Below are 23,259 nucleotides of genomic sequence, written 5' to 3'. Positions count from 1 at the left end.
ATAACATGATTAAATAACAGGAAGTAAACAAACAAGCGGGTATGGGAGGGTTTTTTTTAAATCAGCCCAAATCATTACTGTCAGTAACACAACATTTTAAACAGCTTTAATAATAAGGTATCTTTACTGTCAAAATATTACTGGTAAAAAAACCTTCACCTGCATGTGCACAATTGCATATAGGGAGAACCACTGAGGAGCAAATCTATGCGGGAAATGAGCAGCAATGGGGTAACGAAGCAGCTCCACCAACAAAGTAAATGTCCATCCAATTTTAATGAAAATCTTCTAGGTGGATAACTTACTTAAATATTGCGATAAATACTGTATTTGCAGAATGACGTTGACATTATGTTAGATACAATAACTCAAAACAAATACCAGTGGTTTCACAGATATTTAATATCAACAAATCACTTTTTTGCATTGTTGCCATCCTTTTTCTAAAGCATACCACACAGTTTACAAAGTCAACTTCAGAGTTATTGACCAAGTGACATAATCAGTGGAAGATTTTGAAATGGGTAATATGTGCAGCCACCCAGGGCGGCATCTTGCTTGCGGCACAGTGCACACACACCAAATGAAAAGAAGAAAAAAAACAGTTTTCTATCGTTCGTTTGCACATCACGTCTTCTTTTTAAATTTTCACAATTGATGGGTCAATTAACCTTGTTGGAGTGGGTGTCCTCATTCTAGTTTGTGAACTAGCAGGTTTTTGCCTTCTGAGAAGATCTCACAATCACAGGTCTCTTCACTGAAAGCCCAAAGAAGGAGGAGCGGGGAATCTAGTGCACATCATTTGTATGGGGGCACTGAAAGGGGGGTTCACCCAGGGCACCATACAAGCTAAAACTGCCACCGGACATTATCATTACATACATAAATGACTGAGATAAAAATCAGCATATTAGCAGCATTTATAGTGCCACGGAAAAGGTGACATGAGACAAAGTTGTGCAAGCACACTACAATGGTGTTATCTCTGAGCCAAAATTGGTACAGAAGTATTAAATCAACTGGCAAATAGACCATTAGCAACAAGACTGAACAAGTAGAACAGTTGCTAAAAGGGTTACTGCTATGTGGAGCAGAGCAGGTGGACCCAAACGCAGGAGATCATAGGCAGCGTAAGGCTAAAGAATAATGTCTTTATTTAAGGTTTGAGCAGGCACAGCAAAGCTGGCAGATCAGAGGAAACCAGAAACAGAACAAGACTGAACAAAGGATCCAACAATACTAAACTAAAAAACAGGACTTAAAAACAAACTAAACTGATGAGGGGATGAGGTGCAGGTGGAACAGGAGAACAGGAAAGGTGCTACTAAGCTGGGGAAGATGCAGCGAGCAGGGCAAGACTAACGAGACTGATGCAGGGCAGGTGTGCAGGGAAAAGCAGGCTGGAGAAAACCACAAAATACAAGCGCCAATAGCTGAGTGAAATAAAAGTCTACAGCATATTCATGCATAATCCTCTCAATATATAGCCCAGAAGTACATGTAAGAATATTCCTGAACAAACTTGCACTTCTTCTAACATGGCATAGAGGCTGTAAATACAAGTAATCCAAAGCTAAAAACAACATTAAAAACAGCTTTTTCATAATGCGTTGATGAAGAACACCTGTCCATTTCTGGATAAGAATTTCTGCTAAATGCCCTGAATGTAAATACAGAAGACATGTGGAATGAACTACTTGATGAATACATTTCTAATTAGTAATCACTTAAAGTAATTACTGGAAAGTAATTAGGATTCTCTCGTGAGCGTAAACTCATGAGAGGAAAGACATACTTGATCAGGAAACGTCACTGTAAAATTCAAAAGGCCACACTGTTTTCCACTGCTGTATGTGAAAGTGACCTTCAGCCTCTCGTTTCTGGTTTTGACCACTGTACTCAAAATATCAATCTCTCCTCGTGCTGGAACTGTGTAGTGGAAAAGCACCATTATACTATTTTTAGCCGTAGACAGTTCCCTCGGCCTACCACCAGCACATACTGTAAAGTGCACCTTACTGTGAGGTTCTTATCCTTTTCTATGACAAATTCAAACCATTTAGAAAACGTTGAATTATCAGTTGTTGCCATCTTGCCATCTCCAGACCAAACCGTTGTCTTCTTTTTCTTCTGTTGATTTTAAACAGTCTTCTTCTCCTCTTTATTTATGGCTGTTGCGCCTGGGTTGTTATTTCGAAACCTCTGCCTATGCGACAGCTCAGTAACTGTAATAATATTACCAAAATATAGTTAGTAACGCATTATATTACTCCGTTACTGAATAAACGTAATATATTACTGTGACGCGTTACCCCCAGCACTGTTTATTATTGTGTGAATGTTTATGTTGTTGTTTTTTTTAAAGGGGGGGGGGGGTAATACAAAATACCAAATGATCCTAATCTTGATAGACAAAACATGTATTACTGTACATGATTTGTGTAAATTAATACTTCAGCATCCAAGTAATGTACCCTGCGATTTATACAGATGTTCAATTGTGGCATTGTTTAGTCAGATTGTCATTAATGCAAGTAAGAGCTTTCAGGAACTATAAATATTGATGACTGATTAATTGAATACAGGAATTAAAGCTATGGTGAGATTTTTTTAAACCTACAAATAAATGGCATAAGGCTGCAGTATAGACTGCTTTCTGGAGAACCAAGTGTTGAGCTACTACTTTTTGGAAACTTTTCAATATTTGTTGAGGAATATATTTTTAAAACGCAAAATCTCTCACAGCCTAATCAGGTCCATTATGATTATTTTCTGCCATTAAAGTTAAAAGTTTCATTTATCAATCAATTGCAGCATTTACTTTTGTGGGTTGGTGACTGTAAACCCACCATGCTGGACACTAACTATGCATTTACAACATTAGTCAGACCAAGTACATCATTCATTTAAATGTCAAAGGCTCATTCAGCTTCCTTCCGAACACCAGTAGACTTATTTCAGAGATATTTGGAAGTGGAAGTAAGCATGTCTACTAAAAGATAAAAAGATAGGGAACAAAACGAAACTAAGAAACATGTTTGCCTCTAAACATTTCATAAGCGTTGATGTGAATTAGTCCATTTAATCCAAGTCCATGTCTGAATAAGTTTAAATTCAATTGTGGTTTATTACTGTTTCAGCTTGTCCTATGACATCTATAAAAAAGGAGAAATGCAGCAACCCATAGTGGCATGGGCAGGAAATCAAAATTGTACCTCTTCTGCAGATAAATGACAACAGGAAATAGTCAGTAATTTAAAGCTTGTTATGTTGCTTAGTGAAATGTTTTGTTCTATAGTTTCATTTTCAAACTAAAAAAATGAAGAGAGCAAATATACTGTGAGGTCAAGTAGGAATTAGTTTCTCTCCCTCTGACTGCCTCTACAACTAGCAACTCTTCATGTGTTGTGATGACCTTAGTTGAAAACCAAATTAAGGGATACATGTGCCATCTGTTGCAGGCTGTAGCCAGCAACTTAACTTTTGGCTAATGTTATGATAATGGGCATGCTCTAATTACTGGATTCATTATAACCTACACAGTAGTTACATTTATGGCTGACTTAGCTAGTTTGAATTTAATTTCACAAAGAGAACCTTCCAATTTTCAAGATATACAGACTGATGCTCCTGCCATCTGTGCCCCAACAAAGAATCCTCTTTCAAAGTCACTCAGATCTTTTCCTCTTGTCATCTTGATACAAAAGCAGGATTGGCTGGGCCTGTTCAGCATTTTTATACATGACATAGAGCATGATTGGATACTAATTGCTTAATTGTACCATGCAGTGCACCAGTGTTGAAGCATCTCCATTCATTATGTTTCTCCACTCATTTATTCAGGTTTTTACTTTAATTTGTCACCTTTCTGTAGCTGTAACTCAAAGAAGCCAAAAACACATGTAAACAATGTTGTTGTCTAGCATTTCTAATAAATACATTCAAAAGTGCAAACTTAAAAAGACAAACCAGGGTTTCTACTGTTGATATTGAGATTGAAGGACACTTACAGTGAATATGTATTTTTGTTTTTTTCTTAGAGATGGACAACTTTTCTTTTCCTGTTTTACATAAAGTTCATTGTAAATGCTTGATTGAAAGTGTCTTCATTGGAACTCAGCGGAACAGCAGGACTCAGCGGAACAGTCCTAGACTGGTTCAGATCCTACTTGGAAGAGCAGAGTTATTTTTGTGACCATTGGAAGTTATGAATCTGATCGAGTGGCTATGACATGTGGAGTTCCTCAGGGGTCAGTTCTTGGACCTCTACTGTTCAATCTATATATGCTGCCCTTGGATCAAATTCTGCAGAGCTCTAATGTAGACTATCACAGTTATGCAGATGACACACAGATATACCTAGCACTGTCTCCAGATGACTACAGGCCAATACAGTCATTGTGTCATGTTTAGAGCAAGTAACAAATTGGATGAACCACAATTTCCTTCAATTAAATCAGGACAAAACTGAGGTCATTGTTTTTGGCAATAAAGAGAAGAGGATTGCTGTCAGTAAACATCTCGAGTCACTCTCTCTAAAAACTAGGGACCAAGTCCGAAACCTTGGTGTGCTGATAGATTCAGAACTGACCTTCAGCAGCCATATCAAATCAATCACCAAAACAGCCTTCTATCAGCTTAAGAACATATCCAGAGTGAAGGGTTTATGTCTCAAACAGACCAGGAGAAGTTGATTCATGCTTTCATCTCAAGTAGACTTGACTACTGTAACGGTCTTCTGACTGGACTACCACAAAAAAGCATTAAACAGCTGCAGCTCATTCAGAACGCTGCATCTCGAGTTTTAACCAGAACAAAGAGATCAGAGCACATTACTCCAGTTCTAAAGTCTTTACACTGGCTCCCAGTCAGCTATAGCATAGATTTTAAGGTTCTGCTACTGGTCTACAAATCACTGAATGGTTTAGGTCCAGAATACATGAATGACATGTTAGTAGAATATAAACCCAGTAGAGCTCTGAGATGTACTGACTCAGGTCAGATAGTTGAGCCCAGAGTTCAAACTAAACATGGTGAAGCAGCTTTTAGCTGTTAAGCTGCACACAACTGGAACAAACTACCAGCAGAACTGAAATCAGCCCCAACTGTGAGCTCTTTTAAAGCACTTTACATTTTAATCTTTCATTTGCACTCTATGTCCTTTTAATGATTTTAAAGCAAATCATTATTTTATGCTGCAATCTTATATTTAATGCTCTGTTCTAGCATTTTATTTCTCTCTTTCTATTTTTCTGTACTGTGTTTATTATTAGTATGGGGGGGTGGGGGTGGGGGGTTAATTGTATGTTTTAATGTTTCTCAAATTGCATGTTTTTCTGTTTTATGTAAAGCACATTGAGTTGCCATTGTGTATGAAATGCGCTATATAAATAAAACTGCCTTGCCTTGCCTTGCCTTCATCAGTGATGTCTAAACAAGGTACAAAATAACCAATGAAAACTATAAAAAAAACTATGTGAATACTGGTTATGAAATCATTTTTGTTTTCCACATAAACATTCACATTTAAAACAATTTTTTAGAACATCTCAGTCAGTCCACACAAGCTCAAGCACAGGTCAAGCTTTAATGGTCACAGCTGTGGCATGCAGACAGCTACATTTTTCAGAGCAAACATATGTTCATAGGAGAATAATGGATTAGTTCATTTTTATGTTGAAAAGAATAAAATCAACTTTTTTCACACCCTGTGTAAGAAACATGTCTTTCACCTTTATGCAATTTATATGAAAGCTGCAATGTATTTTCATGTATGGTTTAAAATGCTAATTTCTCACCAGAGTTCACCATCATGAATCCTTATATGATTATCACAAACAGTAGTTTCTTCTCATTTTAACGCTAGCACAAAACAGAGCATGCAGTTCTTCCCTGCCTAACCAGTCTAAATTTCATCAATGACTTAAGAGGTCAAACTTTCTGATATTCAGATGGCCACACTATTCTCTATCTCCTTTGGATCCATGTATGTGTAAGGTATATCCAGATTCTTGTTTCGGGTTTCGATGGCTGCACTTAAAGCATCAAGTTCTTCTTGAAACTCCTTTATTAGCCTGCATGGAATCTCCTCTCTGAAATGTTCCTCTGGGTATTGGCCAAGAGGGACCTGATGAGAGCAAAAATATGTTCAAAATGCATTTTCTTCAGTAATGCTAGTAAAACATACAATCTTGACTCAATGACATATTTACCTACTATACACAAACTGAAATTTAAATGTGGTTTATGTAATTTGGGCACTTACAAAGTCAGAGGACTGCTTGGCGAGTAGCCACATGGTGGCCATTCCATTAACTGTTGTGCCGACATCCGGGAATGTCTCCAGCATCATGGCCTCGCTTGTTGTCCCCTTTTTGGTTGGTGGAGGAAGTTTCAGGGTGATAGGAGTGTTGGGCATCCAGGCACCATAGTCATACTGCAATCAATCCATTATTAATGGAAATATGGTCTGGATTATTTACATTATTTTAGTATTATTGGAACTCTTTAGCAATGACTGTTTAAAGCCAGACAGCAAAATGTACATTTAAAATCAGCATGTTTTTTTATGTCCAATGTCCAATGTTATTTCTTTGGGCAGAATTCATTAATCTCTCTTCAGTTCAGAGAAGACTACAAAACCTGACCAATACTATACTACTACAACTAAAATTTCAATATTATAATTGATCATCCTGGTACATTACAATGACTCACCTGTCCACAATTGACAGATGCATGCTGGACTGAGCAGGTGAAAAGCACCATGGTGACAAACTTGACCAACTCAGCCACAGTGTAGAATTTCTGAGGAATTCCTGAGAATTAGAGAGAATAATCTGTGTTACATTTAGATGATTAAAGTAAAGTTTGATTTATGTGTGCATTATGATAATATAATGGTATATACATCAGAATATAACACAACATATATCATGAAGATTGAGCTTTTAAAGCCCACCTGTGCCTGCTTGGGAAAGGAATCCATGTTCAAAAATGTCCCCAATCCATTTCTGCAGTTCGGTGTCTTGTCTGACTTCATCATCATTCTTGTAGTAGTAGCAGAGCATTTCCTGCACAAACCTATAAGAAATGTGTTCTGTATTATTTATTCTAGATTATAGATGTTTTGTGCACGCTGTAGTAGAAACACTCCCTTTTGAAAGATAATTTAATGGCCATCCCTTTTGTAAGATAATTTAATAATAAAAGAAACAGAATAAATTATACAGTATTGCTCTTAATGGGTTGAAAAATGTTAAAACTACACAACAACAAACAAAACAACACATGATCTGTAATATTAAAACAGATGCTTTGTTTTTGTAGAAAAGGCTCAGTCCTGGGATGTTTGATTACTGTACTTGTCATTTTGTTGTGTCAAATACTGACATACTACTGTAAATTTCAGGAACACTTCTCACCTAAACACAAAATTCAACAGCACCACACATTTAAGATTATTATAAGACAGAATAAACACCTCTTTCAAACATTCCCAACAAAAGCTCATTATAAACATTTTGCATTTTATATATTTCATCACACAAAGAAGATATTGCATTAAGTGGGTTTAACTGACAGAATTAAAAGAACAATCCTTTGTCCTATGTTAGGACAACTTGTTGGGCACGTTTATTTATCTAAACATCAAAATGGACAATATGTATTGTATTCCAAACATTGGCTGCTATTCTCTGTAATTCTCTATATTCCTTTATCATATACTGGCTAATACTAGCCTAGCTAACACCAGGCCATGTCTCAATCTCATGTGAGATTGAGGTAGGGTCTGGCGAGGAGCAGTTAATTTCCTCGTATTTGAGGTGGTCCATTCGAATGGAGTCTGTAGCTGAAAGTATGCAGGAATAATATATATATTTTGAAATGCCTGAAAAATCATTGAAAATCATACATTTAAAGGCAAAATGTGCATTTCCTGTTGGATTTAGGTCAGGGGTGATTTGTAGGTCTTGATAAGACGAAACATGTAGTTTTGGTTTGATCTTTCTACGACATTCCTATCAGGCATAGTGGCCGTTTTAGTGTTTCTAGGTGGCACTAGAGAGTTTGATGTTGTCTGTTTTTCCATTTTATCGAATTTTTCGCCAGACCTGATGTGCCTGCAAAATTTGGTGAGTTTTTGAGCAGGTTTAGGGGGTCAAACTGAGGCTCAAAGAGGCGGTAGAATAATAATAAAAAGAAACGACACAAAAACAATAGGGTCCTTGCCTCCAGGCACTCCTCTGGAGTCCTCGACCTCTTGCCTTTCGGCTTGGTCCCTAATGATGTCAGAGCAGTTAGATACATGAGCAACCAGTGATTAGTGATGGTTAAAAACAAACCCTAAAACAATATGGCTATTCAGTGTAAATATCAGGTTACGATGGACAATGGGATGAACTCAGTGGAACAAAATCTTCCCTCTACTCCTACATTTGTATTTTCTGGTTGCTTTCCTATAAGTATTGGTGTTCACTGCTGGCACAATCTCATTAACTCAGATGTGTAGCCTTTTTGCTGTTGAATGTGTTTTTTCCCACCAAGTAGAAAATAAAAGCTAATCATGCTGAAGTTTCTCATGCCACCCCTAACCCTAACCCTTATCTCAGGCACACTCATGTTTTTTCTTCACTTTAGTATACTTTGTTGTCTCCATAGGCAATGTGACATGATAACTACACGCCACTAAATCAACAATCATTTTGCACCAGTATAAATCATAAACTCAATGCTCTACCTGTAGATGATATCCCACAACCTGAGTCCATCATCCCTGTAGTAGAAGTTTGGCACATCCTGTAGCCCACGCTCAGCAATGTTGTCTTGTATACAGAGAGAGTTGTAGGTTATTGCGGACAGTGATCTCCTCAGGATTGTGACCATTCCCTCTCCACCAGAAGATGCAAACTATGGAACAGTTAAAAATGTAAGGAGTATAGTTAAGAGACAAATACTGTACTTTAAATAAAACATTGTTAAGGTAATGCTCTTCTTTGCCTATTGGTCTTCTCCTACCTTCGTGAAATTTCCTTCCTCAGATATAAGGAAAGCTCGAGCCAATATGTTGATCTGCAGAGTGTAACGAGTGTGAGGTATGAGGAGCTGAGAAAAAGATGACGCTGTGTTAGTAACAGTATTGCCTTATAACAAAGTAAATCTTACACTAAAATAGTCCATACAGGATACAAAATCAGGAAGTTTCGAAAACAAGGAAAAGAAAAAAAAAGAACTGCAGTAAGATCAGTATTCTCCCATTTAGTTACCTTGTACAGAGGATGCACCATAGGCATGTTGCGCAGTAGTGACACTGTAAAAACTTCAGCCAGCAGGTGAGTGCGCAGCAAGTGAGTGTTGAGTTGATGGTCATTGAAATCTGCACTCCTCACAAAAGTCTTTGCCATCAACCAGTCATACTCAGAGTCAGTTGGATAAAAGATGGGATTGTCAACTCCTGGAGTCTGCTTAAGCTACAGAAGAAGACATTCAATGAATAAAGTCATGCAATCCATGGTCAGTACTGGTCAATAATGATTTCTTTCTGTTTAAAAGAAACAAATCCCAATTGAAGGTTAAAGGACAGTTGATGTACAGATTGTAAAGACTTTAAGAGGTCAGACTTGATCTGACTTGACTTGTGTTTGGGTCAGACTGCCAGTCTGTCAGTTGTTAGCAGATGAAGGAAAATGACCAACTCATGTCTTAGCTACCATCTACGTCATGTTTTTAATTTTTATTTACAGCTAGAATATTAGATACATTTGTGTGCTAATCTTACCTGAATAGCAACTGGCACCAGATTATCATCGGGTGTTTTGTAGAGCAGGACGAGGGGAGCTGCCAAGTACTGCTTCTTCCCATTGATGGTGTTTGTTTTCACTCCATCCAGACGCTTGTAGTCACACAGGAATATGTTGCCTTTCTGTTTGAAATTTTAGTGTCAATGACAAACTTATGACTGGCACTTTAAATCAGATGAGATCGTCTATAAGTTCCAAGTTTAACATACGGTTCTAATATTGAGATCAATGGGAGACAATTTACTTATTCTAGGAGAATGAGGAAAAAAATAATCACCTTCATTTCACCTGACAGGCTGGCATTGATGATGTCAGTCATACGGACCTCATCAACAGGGAAGTTTTCAGGAAAAGTTGTGCAACGTTGGATCAAGATGGGGTTGGTGCCATTTAGAAACTGGTAGCCAAAAAACGCATCTTCCTTCCAGTGTTCCTGGACATAATCTGTAAAGAGAGCAGAGATTAACTTCATACTGGTTACTGGATGCTGTTTCTAGTTTTATGTTTATAGCTTACATGTAATTGTCAAGGCTGAAAAGTAAGAAGGAAAAGTCATGTTTTGATACATAAATGCTTCCTTCTTGCAAAAATATATAACACCTGGCATAATATGAATGAGCTATTAGGAGTTCTATTGTACCATTGTAGGGCAATACCTGATATGTCAGTCCTTTTGCAGCAGAACACCCGCTTAATACTATCAAAGTCTGTCCAGTTCTCTGTGTTGTCATCCAGTCCCTTCAAGTTCAGCTCAGCCAGCCTAGAAAATAAAAACAATGGCTGACTGTAACAATGCAAATGGCTTTAGCTTCATATTTAACAGACAGATATGAGAATGTTATCTACACCATGTTCTCATCTTATTTCCTGCAATTCAGCAAATGAGTGTAATTCCCAAAATGTTAAACTGTTTCATTAAATCACTTTGACTGGAAAGCAGGTAGGACCTCACCCGGTGGCTGCAGTGTAAACAAACTCTGCAGTCTTGGTGAAGGAAAATTGGACCTCAGCAGGCAGAGAAAGAGGGTCTTTGGCCTCTATAGTGTGGGGTAGTCCCTCTGCATACACATCCCAGCTGAGTAAAAACAGAGAAGAGCAGCTTTGTGAAGAACTTGACAGTTTAAATTTAGAGAATGCAACCATAATATACTCTAAATACTAAGTATTTGTATGATGGTTGATTTACCATTAGGGTAAACTTTTGACACACTTTCCCATTCATTTGAATGAGAAAGTGTGTCCAAACATTCAACTGATACTGTATGTCATGAATATACCAAACCAAAAGTGCAGGATGTATTTTAGTTTGGGGCTTTAAATGATGCTACAATACATGCAAACAGAGCTCTCACCGATAGTCTTTCTCTCGCTGCTTCAGCTCCTGCTGCCGTGTGTACTTGCCAAGATGATGGTTGTCTTCAAAGACTCTCAGAGCTTTAAAGAGAAAAATAAGGTTTACAACTGTCGATACAGTATACAGGCATGATTTAAAGTCTAGCTTGCAGAGCCTGTCTTTCTTTCATGTCCTCTGTGGTCAGTGAAGTGTACAGCATGTCAGACAAGCAAATTTCCACAAACCTGTTGCCTCACTGAACCGGTGAACCTCACTGTCACTGATCCAGCGGTAGATGGGAACGCTGTAGATGTCTCCTTCTGGAGATTTTACTTCCACCTTGGAACAGAACCAAGCATCATCGGGGAACAGTGGGAGGCGCTTTTTGTCTAGCTCTATCAGCACTAGTTTTCCGATAGATTTAGGGCAGGTTACAGAAAAACAAGACACCTGGAGTAATAAAAGAAGAAAAAAACAACAGATGAAGCACATTTAACACAGAATTGAACTGTCACCTCAATAATTAGCATACTATTACTCAAAGTACAATGGTGGACAATTCCCTGCAGAAAATAGGTTGTGGAGTTGTTGCTGAGTTGATAAACATCAGCTATAATCTCATATATCAAATATAAACTCATATAGGCAAATTTAAGGAAGCATGCTATACATTTAAAAATTAGAAGGGATATTTCAGACTTACTGCTCCTTGTGTGAAGGCTGCAGCACCTTTAATGTTGAAAAGCAATGTGCGGTCGCTCTCCCCGTCTGTGCCTACCAGCTTAATAAAGACGTTGTTGAAAGTGTTGGCAAAGGCCATGTTTCCAGTGAAGACAGTCACTTCATATTTTCCCATTTTCACTCTTAAAAGCAGAAGAATACTGGTGGAGACAAATGTATCTGTTATGTACTACAGTCCAATAGTCTCTAATATAAATCTTTCCAAAAAGCAACTATCTTACCTCTGTTAAGGGTTGTGGTTAAGACCAAGACCAAGACACTCCTGGGGTGAACAATGCTCTCTCATCACCACTGATTCCTCTTTTTATACATACAGTTTTATGGGAGTGTCCAGTCATTGCTCACCAGATTTCTGGTAAGGAACAATTGCTACACCTGCAAAAACCCCAGAGTGATAATGCAAAACCTTGGCCTCAGAAGGCAGCAGTAGTCTTAAAGAACGATGACATAAACCAGCTATTGTTAGCTAACTTATCATAGTTCTAGTTAAATGTCAAAACAACAAACAACACCTTCAACTAGAAAGTCGATCCATATTTTTTAAAAATAGAAATAACAACATGATAGAATTTCTAACATAACAAATATGTAAAATATAGAGACAATCTAGTGACATGTAAAAATGATTAATGCTGTAGCCGACACAGCAAAAATAAAAAATAAAGAAATAATGGCATTTATTCCCACTCAAATAAATAAAATTTAAAAAAAGAATACATATATATTTCTTCAGGCTGCTTAATAGGACTAGGTGTTACAATCCCTAATGATTCAGCTCAGCACTTTCTTTGAATAAGTGTAATAATGTCCTCTTGGTTGGATTGGGTTTGGCGATTACCACTTAGTGATGTTTCCTCCTATGCAACACATTTTCAGTTGTGTTCCCCAGCTTCATTGGGTAAATCGGCCATTTATCACAAGACACCCTCAGCTGAGGCAGGCCCACCGCAGGCTGGTCAGACCTGGGTGTGTGCTGCATGGGACTAAGTGGTCATTTGGCTCCCCACCCTGTCTTCTTTCTTCTCAGCGACTGTGGCAAGTTCTTTGATGGTCTTGCTCTGGGTCTGCACTCTGATGCCAGCTTCCTTCAGGAGCCTTGCTGTGAAACTAGCAACGAAGCCCCTGGAGCCTACCTCCACAGGGCGCACCTTCACACCCCAGCCCATTTCCTCTGCTTCAGCTGCCAGGTTGGCCGAGTGCTGCTTTTTCCTTTCGTATGCCGCATTGATGGCATCTTCCCAAGGGACCGTTATGGCTGACTTGGCTAGTTTGAATTTAATTTCACACAGACAACCTTGCAATTTTCCAGATATCAACCAACATGTGGGTGACAAATTAAAGGAAAAAAAACAAACAACATAATGTGTCTCAGTAAGGTTTTGGGACACCTCCTGCAGCCAGAACAGCTTCAATGTGCCTTGGACTCTACTGGAGGACTGAAATTTCCCATAGATGTTTAGTGATGTCTTTCCCATACATCTATATGCAGATGTCACTGCTTATTGAAACATTAACGAATTGAGCAGTCTTTAAAGGGTAACTTTATTGATCCCCGTAGGGGGAAATTCAGAATTGACATAATAGTATTTCCAAGTAAAAATACAATAAAATAAAATAAAATAAAACAATAAAACCATCTCAAAATACTATAAAATAAATATACAAAACATTAGTGCGGGTGGGAGGTACTGGGAGCTGTGGTGTTGTACAGTCTGATGGCTGATGGTACTTTGTGACTGATGCTCTTGCCATCTGTGTCCCAAAGTCACTCAGATCTTTTCCTCGTGTCATCTTGATACAAAAGCAGGATTGGCTGGGCCTGTTCAGCATTTTTATACATGGCATAGAGCATGCTTGGATACTAATTGCTTAATCGTACCATGCAGTGCACCAGTGTTGAAACATCTCCATTCATTATGTTTCTCCACCCATTTATTCAGGTTTTTACTTTGATTTGTCACCTTTCTGTAGCTGTAACTCATTTAAACACATTTAAACAATGTTGTTGTCTAGCATTTCTAATGATTAAAATGTATTTTTTTTTAATGACAAAATGTCATTTTTTAGAACATCTCAGTCAGTCCACACAAGCTCAAGTACAGATCAAGCTTTAATGGTCACAGATGTAACATGCGGACAGTTACATTTTTCAGAGCAAACATATGTTCATAGGAGAATTATGGATTAGTTCATTTTTATATTGAAACAAGAAATAATAAAATCAACTTTTTTCACACTCTGTGTAAGAAACATGTCTTTCACCTTTATGCAATTTATAAAAAAACTGCAATGTATTTTCATGTATGGTTTAAAATGCTAATTTCTCACCACAGTTCACCATCATGAATCCTCATATGATTATCACAAACAGTAGTTTCTTCTCATTTTAACGCTAGCACAAAACAGAGCATGAAGTACTTCCCACCAGTTCACCTTTTTTTAATGTGAGTCTAAATTTCATCAACAGCTTAAGAGGTCAAACTTTCTGATATTCAGATGGAAACGCTATTCTCTATCTCCTTTGGGTCCAAGTATGTGTAAGGTATATCCAGATTCTTGTTTCGGGTTTTGATGGCTGCACTTAAAGCATCAAGTTCTTCTTGAAACTCCTTTATTAGCCTGCACGGAATCTCCTCTCTGAAATGTTCCACTGGGTATTGGCCAAGAGGGACCTGATGAGAGCAACAATATGTTCAAAATGCATTTTCTTCAGGAACCCTTTAATGCTAGTAAAACATACAATCTTGGCTCAATGACATATTTACCTACTATACACAAACTGAAATTTAAATGTGGTTTATGTAATTTGGGCACTTACAAAGTCAGAGGACTGCTTGGCGAGTAGCCACATGATGGCCATTCCATTAACTGTTGTGCTGACATCCGGGAATGTCTCCAGCATCATGGCCTCGCTTGTTGTCCCCTTTTTGGTTGGTGGAGGAAGTTTCAGGGTGATAGGAGTGTTGGGCATCCAGGAACCATAGTCATACTGCAATCAATCCATTATTAATGGAAATATGGTATGGATTATTTACATTATTTTAGTATTATTGGAACTCTTTAGTAATGACCGTTTAAAGCCAGACAGCAAAATGTACATTTAAAATCAGTGTTTTTTTATGTGCAATGTCCAATGTTATTTCTTTGGGCATAATTCATTAATCTCTCTTCAGTTCTGAGAAGACTACAAAACCTAATCAATACTATACTACTACGACTAAAATTTAAATATTATAATTGATCATCCTGGTGCATTACAATGACTCACCTGTCCACCATTGACAGATCCATGCTGGATTGAGCAGGTGAAAAGCACCATGGTGACAAACTTGACCAACTCAGCCACAGTGTAGAATTTCTGAGGAATTCCTGAGAATTAGAGAGAATAATCTGTGTTACATTTAGATGATTAAAGTAAAGTTTGATTTATGTGTGCATTATGATAATATAATGGTATATACATCAGAATATAACACAACATATATCATGAAGATTGAGCTTTTAAAGCCCACCTGTGCCTGCTTGGGAAAGGAATCCATGTTCAAAAATGTCCCCAATCCATTTCTGCAGTTCGGTGTCTTGTCTGACTTCATCATCATTCTTGTAGTAGTAGCAGAGCATTTCCTGCACAAACCTATAAGAAATGTGTTCTGTATTATTTATTCTAGATTATAGATGTTTCGTGCACGCTGTAGTAGAAACACTCCCTTTTGAAAGATAATTTAATGGCCATCCCTTTTGCAGCAGACATCAGAGAATTATTTATAGAACCTCACAGCAATAGTTGATGCAGTGGATCATATAACTTTAATTGAAGCTCTAATATCTCAAATAGGGATATCTCAAATTCTCTCTTCCCAATATAGTCCCGTACAGATCCTAATTCAAGTCTTCAACAGATACCACCTGTTGGGGATATAGTATGGCTGTACTGTAATTTTTCTCTCTTAATATTCTTCTTCTTCTTCATCTAACACCAAAACCACTTGATATTTAAAGGGAAAATCAATAATAAAAGAAACATAGAATAAATGATACAGTATTGCTCTTAATGGGTTGAAACATGTTAAAACTAAGACAACACATGATCTGCAATATTAAAACAGATGCTTTGTTTTTGTAGAAAAGGCTCAGTCCTGGGATGTTTGATTACTGTACTTGTCATTTTGTTGTGTCAAATACTGAGAAGCATTTCTATCCATCCTACTTACATTAGCCAGGGCAGACTACTGTAAATTTCAGAAACACTTCTCACCTAAACACAACACAGTAAAATTCAACAGCACCACAAATCAAAAATTATTATAAAACAGAATAAACACCTCTTTGAAACATTCCCAACAAAAGCTCATTATAAACTATTTGTATGTTATATATTTCGTCACACAAAGAGGATATTGCATTAAGTGGGTTCAACTGACAGAATTGCAAAAAAAAAAAATCATTGGTAAAGAACAGAGAAAGACCTAAAAGAGGAAGAAGAGAAAAAAAGCCACAGAAACCCACATAATATTTATCATAGGCCTACCTTGTGTCAATGTGCAAATGTTACTGAAGATATTAAAACTTCAGTGTGAGAAAAGAAGAATGGAATAATTTGCTTGGTCCTCTGAGAATACTTTTTTGCTGGTCCAATACCCTGCAAGCGGTATCTTATTTGATGTCCCGCTTGCAAGTCTCTCTTTTTTGTGGAACCTGAATAATGTGGTATATGTTGAAGGCCTTGGCTACTGCCCTGACTGATTTGCCCTCATCTCTTACAATATCTGAGGCTCGTTCCAAAATATTGAGGGGAACCCCTCTGTTAGTGACTCTCTTCCTCACTCTTGGCATACTGAAAACAAACAGAATACAATTTCTACTTTTAGATGATTTATTTACTAGAAGACAACAAATAAATTGACTTTTCTCCTGTTTTCACAGGAAAATGTATGTGGCTAGTTTGTCCCATAGCACAACAGATAGAACAATCATTTCTCATTTTTGCTCAACTATTTGGGGATATTTGGGGAATTATTTAGTTTATCAATAGCATTAGTCTCTCATTGTCTTATAATATCATTGCCAGTTCTGTTCATCATGACCATAGGCACAATACAATACATGAATTGTGCCTATTTTGAACTTACAATCTTCAAAAATACTGTTTTGTGGTCTGTTTTGATATGACTAGCCAACTTAGCATGGGGACAGTTGCAACTGTCCCCATGGCATCAATCATGACAAAACATCATGTGCTAGCCAGCCACTCTGACATTGACACATGCTAACCATGTCACAACTTTTCTTGATAAAAGCAGGACCAGATGCTCAATATGGCCTCTCTCTTTTTGGTGGGCAGAGGGTCTAACTGAGCATGTGCAGTGTCACTCTAGCATGCTTCTGATTTGAATAATTATTTCAGTTACGGTTGCAACCGTCCCCTGTTGTAACTGTCCCCAGTCTCCCCTACACATTAAAGTACTGGCCTAAAAACGTACTCAAGTAAAAGTAAAAAGTAGCTTGTTAAGAGTAATGGTTACTTGGGGTCCCTTGTGTAACGCAAAAAGGAAATGGTGATGGCCCATACATCTCTAAATAGTTGTTTTAATGGTAAAAGTAGCCTATAAATTTACAAATTAAAGTGCAATGACAAAATAAAATATATCACATCACACATGATATTTAAAACATTTATCCTATGTAGACCATCTCATAAAACATTTTCAAACAACACAACCATTGAATTGAAGGTGGCATAAATTGTGGATTCTTTAAACCAAGGGAGATTTTAGACCCTTTTTAGGGATGATCTAACAACCCTAAATTTGATCTCAGCATCCCTAAAAATAGGCTAAATAAATTATTTGTGTTTCCCATTAACTAGGTAGACTGTGGTGCCCCCACTGAGACAGAGGAGAGGACGAGAGGCTAACGTCAGCCTCTATAGTTTGCTGTCATTACGTGCCGCTGCTCTCCGGTTGTTCCTCTGTTTTGTATAAAAGTTCCGGACACTGAACGGAGGGACAAAGTTGCCCCGCCAGTAAACGTCCACGCAGAGCCGGTGTTTCAGTTTAATTGGTGACCGTGCTTAAAAGCCTTTAGTAGATTAATCCTTTTTAAATACTCATCTGTGTTTACTATCTAAGTTATGCTAAAGTTCAATTGTGTTCAGAAGACTCATTCACCTCTCGTAACGTATCTTGTAATGCGAGGAAGTCACCAGTTAATACGGTCACCAGTTAAACCGAAACACCGGATCGGTCGAGCGAGCTAGAGAGTGAATGGAGAGAGGGAGCGGTGACAATAAGAAAGCCGGCGAATCAGATTAATAAAACGTTAATTTCTTATTGTTTCACAGCGGTTACATTCAACAGCACTAATAAACTTCCCCACACACCTCCACTCAACCCTGCAGCTCCACCTCAAACCTCTGAATCTGAAACACCTGTGCTGTGTAAAACAGCAGCAGCAACATTATGTTGCTTTGCTTGGTTCAGTTTAAAAAGCAAAGTCTTAATGAGAGACCTTCTTTATTTCCATCCTTCCAATAAATCAACTCTGATCCTGATCTACTTCTAAGTAATCTGGAAGTCAAGTATTTTATTGATAAGCAAAGTTTAGTAATTTGAAGAAACAATGCAAACTTGAAACAATGTAGAAAAATATATGTTTGGTTTAAATAGTCCTTAAAGGACAACATGTTTATAGTTATAAACTCCTAAAAATGTATAAAAATGTAAGCCTACAAGAACATTTTGCAAGGGAGCCTACCATAGTCTCTCAAAATTGTGTGGGAAACACTGAATTAGCCTATTATTGGGGTTGGGTTTTTTTGTTTTTTTTTTTCAAACACTAGCAGGGTATTGAATGTGAAATTTGCATTAGGAGCTGACCTCCCTAAAGTTCTGATCCTACGATTGCCCCTGCTGTAAACCATCCTTTTTTTCACCAACAACCATACTGCAAACCTATAAATCAATACGGGTCAAGGTCACAAGCGCAATAACTTTTCTTTAAATGAGCCAAAGAAGACCAAACTCTTAAGTATCCCTGTTAAAAACGCTGTGCCTCTGTGCACCATTCGCTCAATTATTCTCTCATGTCCGACGCTGTCCTTTACACATGAATGCATCATGCTCACTGCGTGCCTGTACCTGCAGAGTGAGACCGATGACGGCACAACGTCTAATGGGCATTTCTTTTACCGTGCGTCCATAAATATGTGAGTTTGTAATGTTCTGTTAGGGTTTATTTGTCGCTATGAGAGCTGGCTGCCAGGTTGTCATAGGCTGCAATACTTAATGAATGTTAAGTTATTGTATAATGCTAGTTAACGCTTCTGTACATCCCCTTTGCTTTTAAAAAAAAATGTTTTATTAAATTTCGGCCAAAAACTGTTTTACTCAGTAATGGATGTGATTTAAAATGTAGCCAAAGTACCATGTGTGAAGCATACTTCTGTAAAAGTAAAGTTACATATTTTTACTTTTAAAGTAGTACAAGTAGCCTATACAAAAAACTACTCAATTACAGTAAGGCAAGTAAATGTAATTCGTTAGTTTCTCTGATTTTGTGGTTGCTTTTCTACGAGGATTGGTGTTCACTGCTGGCACAATCTCATTAACTCAGATGTGTAGCCTTTGTGCTGGCCAGCTAATCTGACCGTGTCCTTGTTACCACTATTTCAGTCAAGGACAGCATGTGATCAGTTTGATTGCTTAGTTTCTGTATGACACCACTGTAGTTTCAATACCAGTTAAAAGTTTGGACACACCTTCACTTTAGTACTTTCACTTTACTTTGTTGTCTCCATATGCAGTGTAGCACGATAACTACACGCCACTAAATCAACAATCATTTTGCACCAGTATAAATCATAAACTCAATGCTCTACCTGTAGACGATATCCCACAACCTGAGTCCATCATCCCTGTAGTAGAAGTTTGGTATGTCCTGTAGCCCACGCTCAGCAATGTCGTTTTGTATACAGAGGGAGTTGTAGGTTATTGCGGACAGTGATCTCCTCAGGATTGTGACCATTCCCTCTCCACCAGAAGATGCAAGCTAAGGAACAGTTAGAAATGTCAGGAGTATAGTTAAGACACATTGTTAAGGTAATGGTCTTCTTTGCCTATTGGTCTTCTCCTACCCTTGTGAATATTCCCTCCTCAGATATAAGGACAAGTCGAGCCAATATGTTGATCTGCAGAGTGTAACGAGTGTGAGGTATGAGGAGCTGTGGAAAAGATTACACTGTGTTAGTAACAGTATTGCCTAATAAAGTAAATCTTGCAATACCAAAATACACAAAAATAGTCCGTACAGGATTAAAAAAACTGCAGTACGATCAGTATTCTCCCATTTAGTTACCTTGTACAGAGGATGCACCATAGGCATGTTGCGCAGTAGTGACACTGTAAAAACTTCAGCCAGCAGGTGAGTGCGCAGCAAGTGAGTGTTGAGTTGATGGTCATTGAAATCTGCACTTCTCACAAAAGTCTTTGCCATCAACCAGTCATACTCAGAGTCAGTTGGATAAAAGATGGGATTGTCAACTCCTGGAGTCTGCTTAAGCTACAGAAGAAGACATTCATGAATAAAGTCATGCAATCCATGATCAGTACTGGTCAATAATGATTTCTTTCTGTTTAAAAGAAACAAATCCCAATTGAAGGTTAAAGGACAGTTGATGTACAGATTGTAAAGACTTTAAAGAGGTCAGACTTGATCTGACTTGACTTGTGTTTGGGTCAGACTGCCAGTCTGTCAGTTGTTAGCAGATGAAGGAAAATGACCAACTCATGTCTTAGCTACCATCTACTTCATGTTTTTAATTTTTATTTACAGCTAGAATATTAGATACATTTGTGTGCTAATCTTACCTGAATAGCAACTGGCACCAGATTATCATCGGGTGTTTTGTAGAGCAGAACGAGGGGAGCTGCCAAGTACTGCTTCTTCCCATTGATGGTGTTTGTTTTCACTCCATCCAGATGCTTGTAGTCACACAGGAATATGTTGCCTTTCTGTTTGAAATTTTAGTGTCAATGACAAACTTATGACTGGCACTTTAAATCAGTTGAGATCGTCTATAAATTCCAAGTTTAACATACGGTTCTAATATTAAGATCAATGGGAGACAATTTACTTATTCCAGGAGAATGAGGAAAAAAATAATCACCTTCATTTCACCTGACAGGCTGGCATTGATGATGTCAGTCATACGGGCCTCATCAACAGGGAAGTTTTTAGGCAGAGCTGTGCAACGTTGGATCAAGATGGGGTTGGCGCCATTTAGAAACTGGTAGCCAAACAACGCATCTTCCTTCCAGTGTTCCTCAACATAATCTGTAAAGAGAGCAGAGATTAACTTCATACTGGTTACTGGATGCTGTTTCTAGTTTCTAGCTTACATGTAATTGTCAAGGCTGAAAAGTAAGAAGGAAATGTCATGTTTTGATACATAGATGCTTCCTTCCTTCTTTTTTTTTGGCATAGATGCATTTATTAAGCAGTAGACAGACAGGAAACATGGGAGAGAGAGGGGAGTGTGACAGGCAGCAAAGGACCTCTGGCCAGGATTCAAACCGGGGTCGGCTGCGTTTGTGGCATGCGCTCTAACCACTCGACCACCTGCGCGCCCTTCTCTGCCAAATCTTCCAAAAATGGCATAATATGAATGAGCTATTAGGAGTTCTATTGTACCATTGTAGGGCAATACCTGATATGTCAGTACTTTTGCAGCAGAACACCCGCTTAATACTATCAAAGTCTGTCCAGTTCTCTGTGCTGTCAACCAGTCCCTTCAAGTTCAGCTCAGCCAGCCTAGAAAATAAAAACAATGGCTGACTGTAACAATGCAAATGGCTTTAGCTTCATATTTAACAGACAGATATGAGAATGTTATCTACCCCATGTTCTCATCTAATTTCCTGCAATTCAGCAAATGAGTGTAATTCCCAAAATGTTAAACTGTTTCATTAAATCACTTTGACTGGAAAGCAGGTAGGACCTCACCCTGTGGCTAGAATGAAAGCAATCTCTGTCCTCTTGGTGAAGGAGAAGCGGACCTCAGCAGGCAGAGAAAGAGGGTCTTTGGCCTCTATAGTGTGGGGTAGTCCCTCTGCATACACATCCCAGCTGAGTAAAAACAGAGAAGAGCAGCTTTGTGAAGAACTTGACAGTTTAAATTTAGAGAATGCAACCATAATATACTCTAAATACTAAGTATTTGTATGATGGTTAATTTACCATTATATGTCATGAATATACCAAACCAAAAGTGTAGGATGTTTGGATGCATTTTAGTTTGGGGCTTTAAATGATGCTACAATACATGCAAACAGAGCTCTCACCGATAGTCTTTCTCTCGCTGCTTCAGCTCCTGCTGCCGTGTGTACTTGCCAAGATGATGGTTGTCATCATAGACTCTCAGAGCTTTCAAGAAAAAAGAAGGCTTATAACTGTTGATACAGTATACAGGCATGATTTAAAGTCTAGCTTGCAGAGCCTGTCTTTCTTTCATGTCCTCTGTGGTCAGTGAAGTGTACAGCATGTCAGACAAGCAAATTTCCACAAACCTGTTGCCTCACTGAACCGGTGAACCTCGCTGTCACTGATCCAGCGGTAGATGGGAACGCTGTAGATGTCTCCTTCTGGAGATTTTACTTCCACCTTGGAACAGAACCAAGCATCATCGGGGAACAGTGGGAGACGCTTTTTGTCTAGCTCTATCAGCACTAGTTTTCCGATAGATGTAGGGCAGGTTACAGAAAAACTAGACACCTGGAGTAATAAAAGAAGAAAAAAACAACAGATGAAGCACATTTAACACAGAATTGAACTGTCACCTCAATAATGAGCATACTATTACTCAAAGTACAATGGTGGACAATTCCCTGCAGAGAATAGGTTGTGGAGTTGTAGCTGAGTTGATTAACATCAGCTATAATCTCATATATCAAATATAAACTCATATAGGCAAATTTAAGGAAGCATGTTATACATTTAAAAATAGAAGGGATATTTCAGACTTACTGCTCCTTGTCTGAAGGCTGCAGGACCTGTAATGTTCACAAGCCATGTGCGGTCGCTCTCCCCGTCTGTGCCTACCAGCTTAATAAAGACGTTGTTGAAAGTGTTGGCAAAGGCCATGTTTCCAGTGAAGACAGTCACTTCATATTCACCCATTTTCACTCTTGAAAGCAGAAGTATACTGGTGGAGACAAATGTATCTGTAATGTACTACAGTCCAATAGTCTCTAATAGAAATCTTTCCAAAAAGCAACTATCTTACTTCTGTTAAGGGTTGTGGTTAAGACCAAGACCAAGATACTCCTGGGGTGAACAATGCTTTCCCCATCACCACTGATTCCTCTTTTTATACATACAGTTTTATGGGAG

At 38.2% G+C, this 23,259-nt stretch overlaps 2 protein-coding genes across 2 annotated transcripts; both read right to left on the bottom strand.

The window, feature by feature from the left end:
- Positions 1-5,909: 5,909 nt before the first annotated feature.
- Positions 5,910-11,989, bottom strand: LOC128365644 (polyunsaturated fatty acid lipoxygenase ALOX15B-like). Its single transcript, XM_053326279.1, has 14 exons — positions 11,837-11,989; positions 11,379-11,583; positions 11,153-11,234; positions 10,753-10,875; positions 10,457-10,560; positions 10,078-10,244; positions 9,779-9,922; positions 9,267-9,470; positions 9,019-9,105; positions 8,741-8,910; positions 6,962-7,083; positions 6,718-6,818; positions 6,266-6,436; positions 5,910-6,127 (listed from the first exon to the last, which is right to left on the bottom strand). Exons 1-14 carry the CDS (start codon positions 11,987-11,989, stop codon positions 5,948-5,950), a joined length of 2,013 nt encoding a protein of 670 aa, XP_053182254.1. The 3' UTR covers positions 5,910-5,947.
- A 2,033-nt stretch (positions 11,990-14,022) lies between these two features.
- LOC128369133 (polyunsaturated fatty acid lipoxygenase ALOX15B-like) lies at positions 14,023-23,177 on the bottom strand. The gene is made up of 15 exons (XM_053330109.1): positions 23,153-23,177; positions 22,894-23,071; positions 22,437-22,641; positions 22,212-22,293; positions 21,874-21,996; positions 21,578-21,681; positions 21,038-21,204; positions 20,739-20,882; positions 20,227-20,430; positions 20,006-20,092; positions 19,751-19,920; positions 15,387-15,508; positions 15,143-15,243; positions 14,693-14,863; positions 14,023-14,546 (listed from the first exon to the last, which is right to left on the bottom strand). Exons 2-15 carry the CDS (start codon positions 23,044-23,046, stop codon positions 14,367-14,369), a joined length of 2,013 nt encoding a protein of 670 aa, XP_053186084.1. The 5' UTR covers positions 23,047-23,071; positions 23,153-23,177; the 3' UTR covers positions 14,023-14,366.
- Between the last annotated feature and the right edge of the window lie 82 nt (positions 23,178-23,259).

Source organism: Scomber japonicus, chromosome 2 (assembly GCF_027409825.1).
Source record: "Scomber japonicus isolate fScoJap1 chromosome 2, fScoJap1.pri, whole genome shotgun sequence".
Taxonomy (NCBI): Eukaryota; Metazoa; Chordata; class Actinopteri; order Scombriformes; family Scombridae; genus Scomber; species Scomber japonicus.
This window is presented reverse-complemented; position numbering and strand designations above follow the sequence as displayed.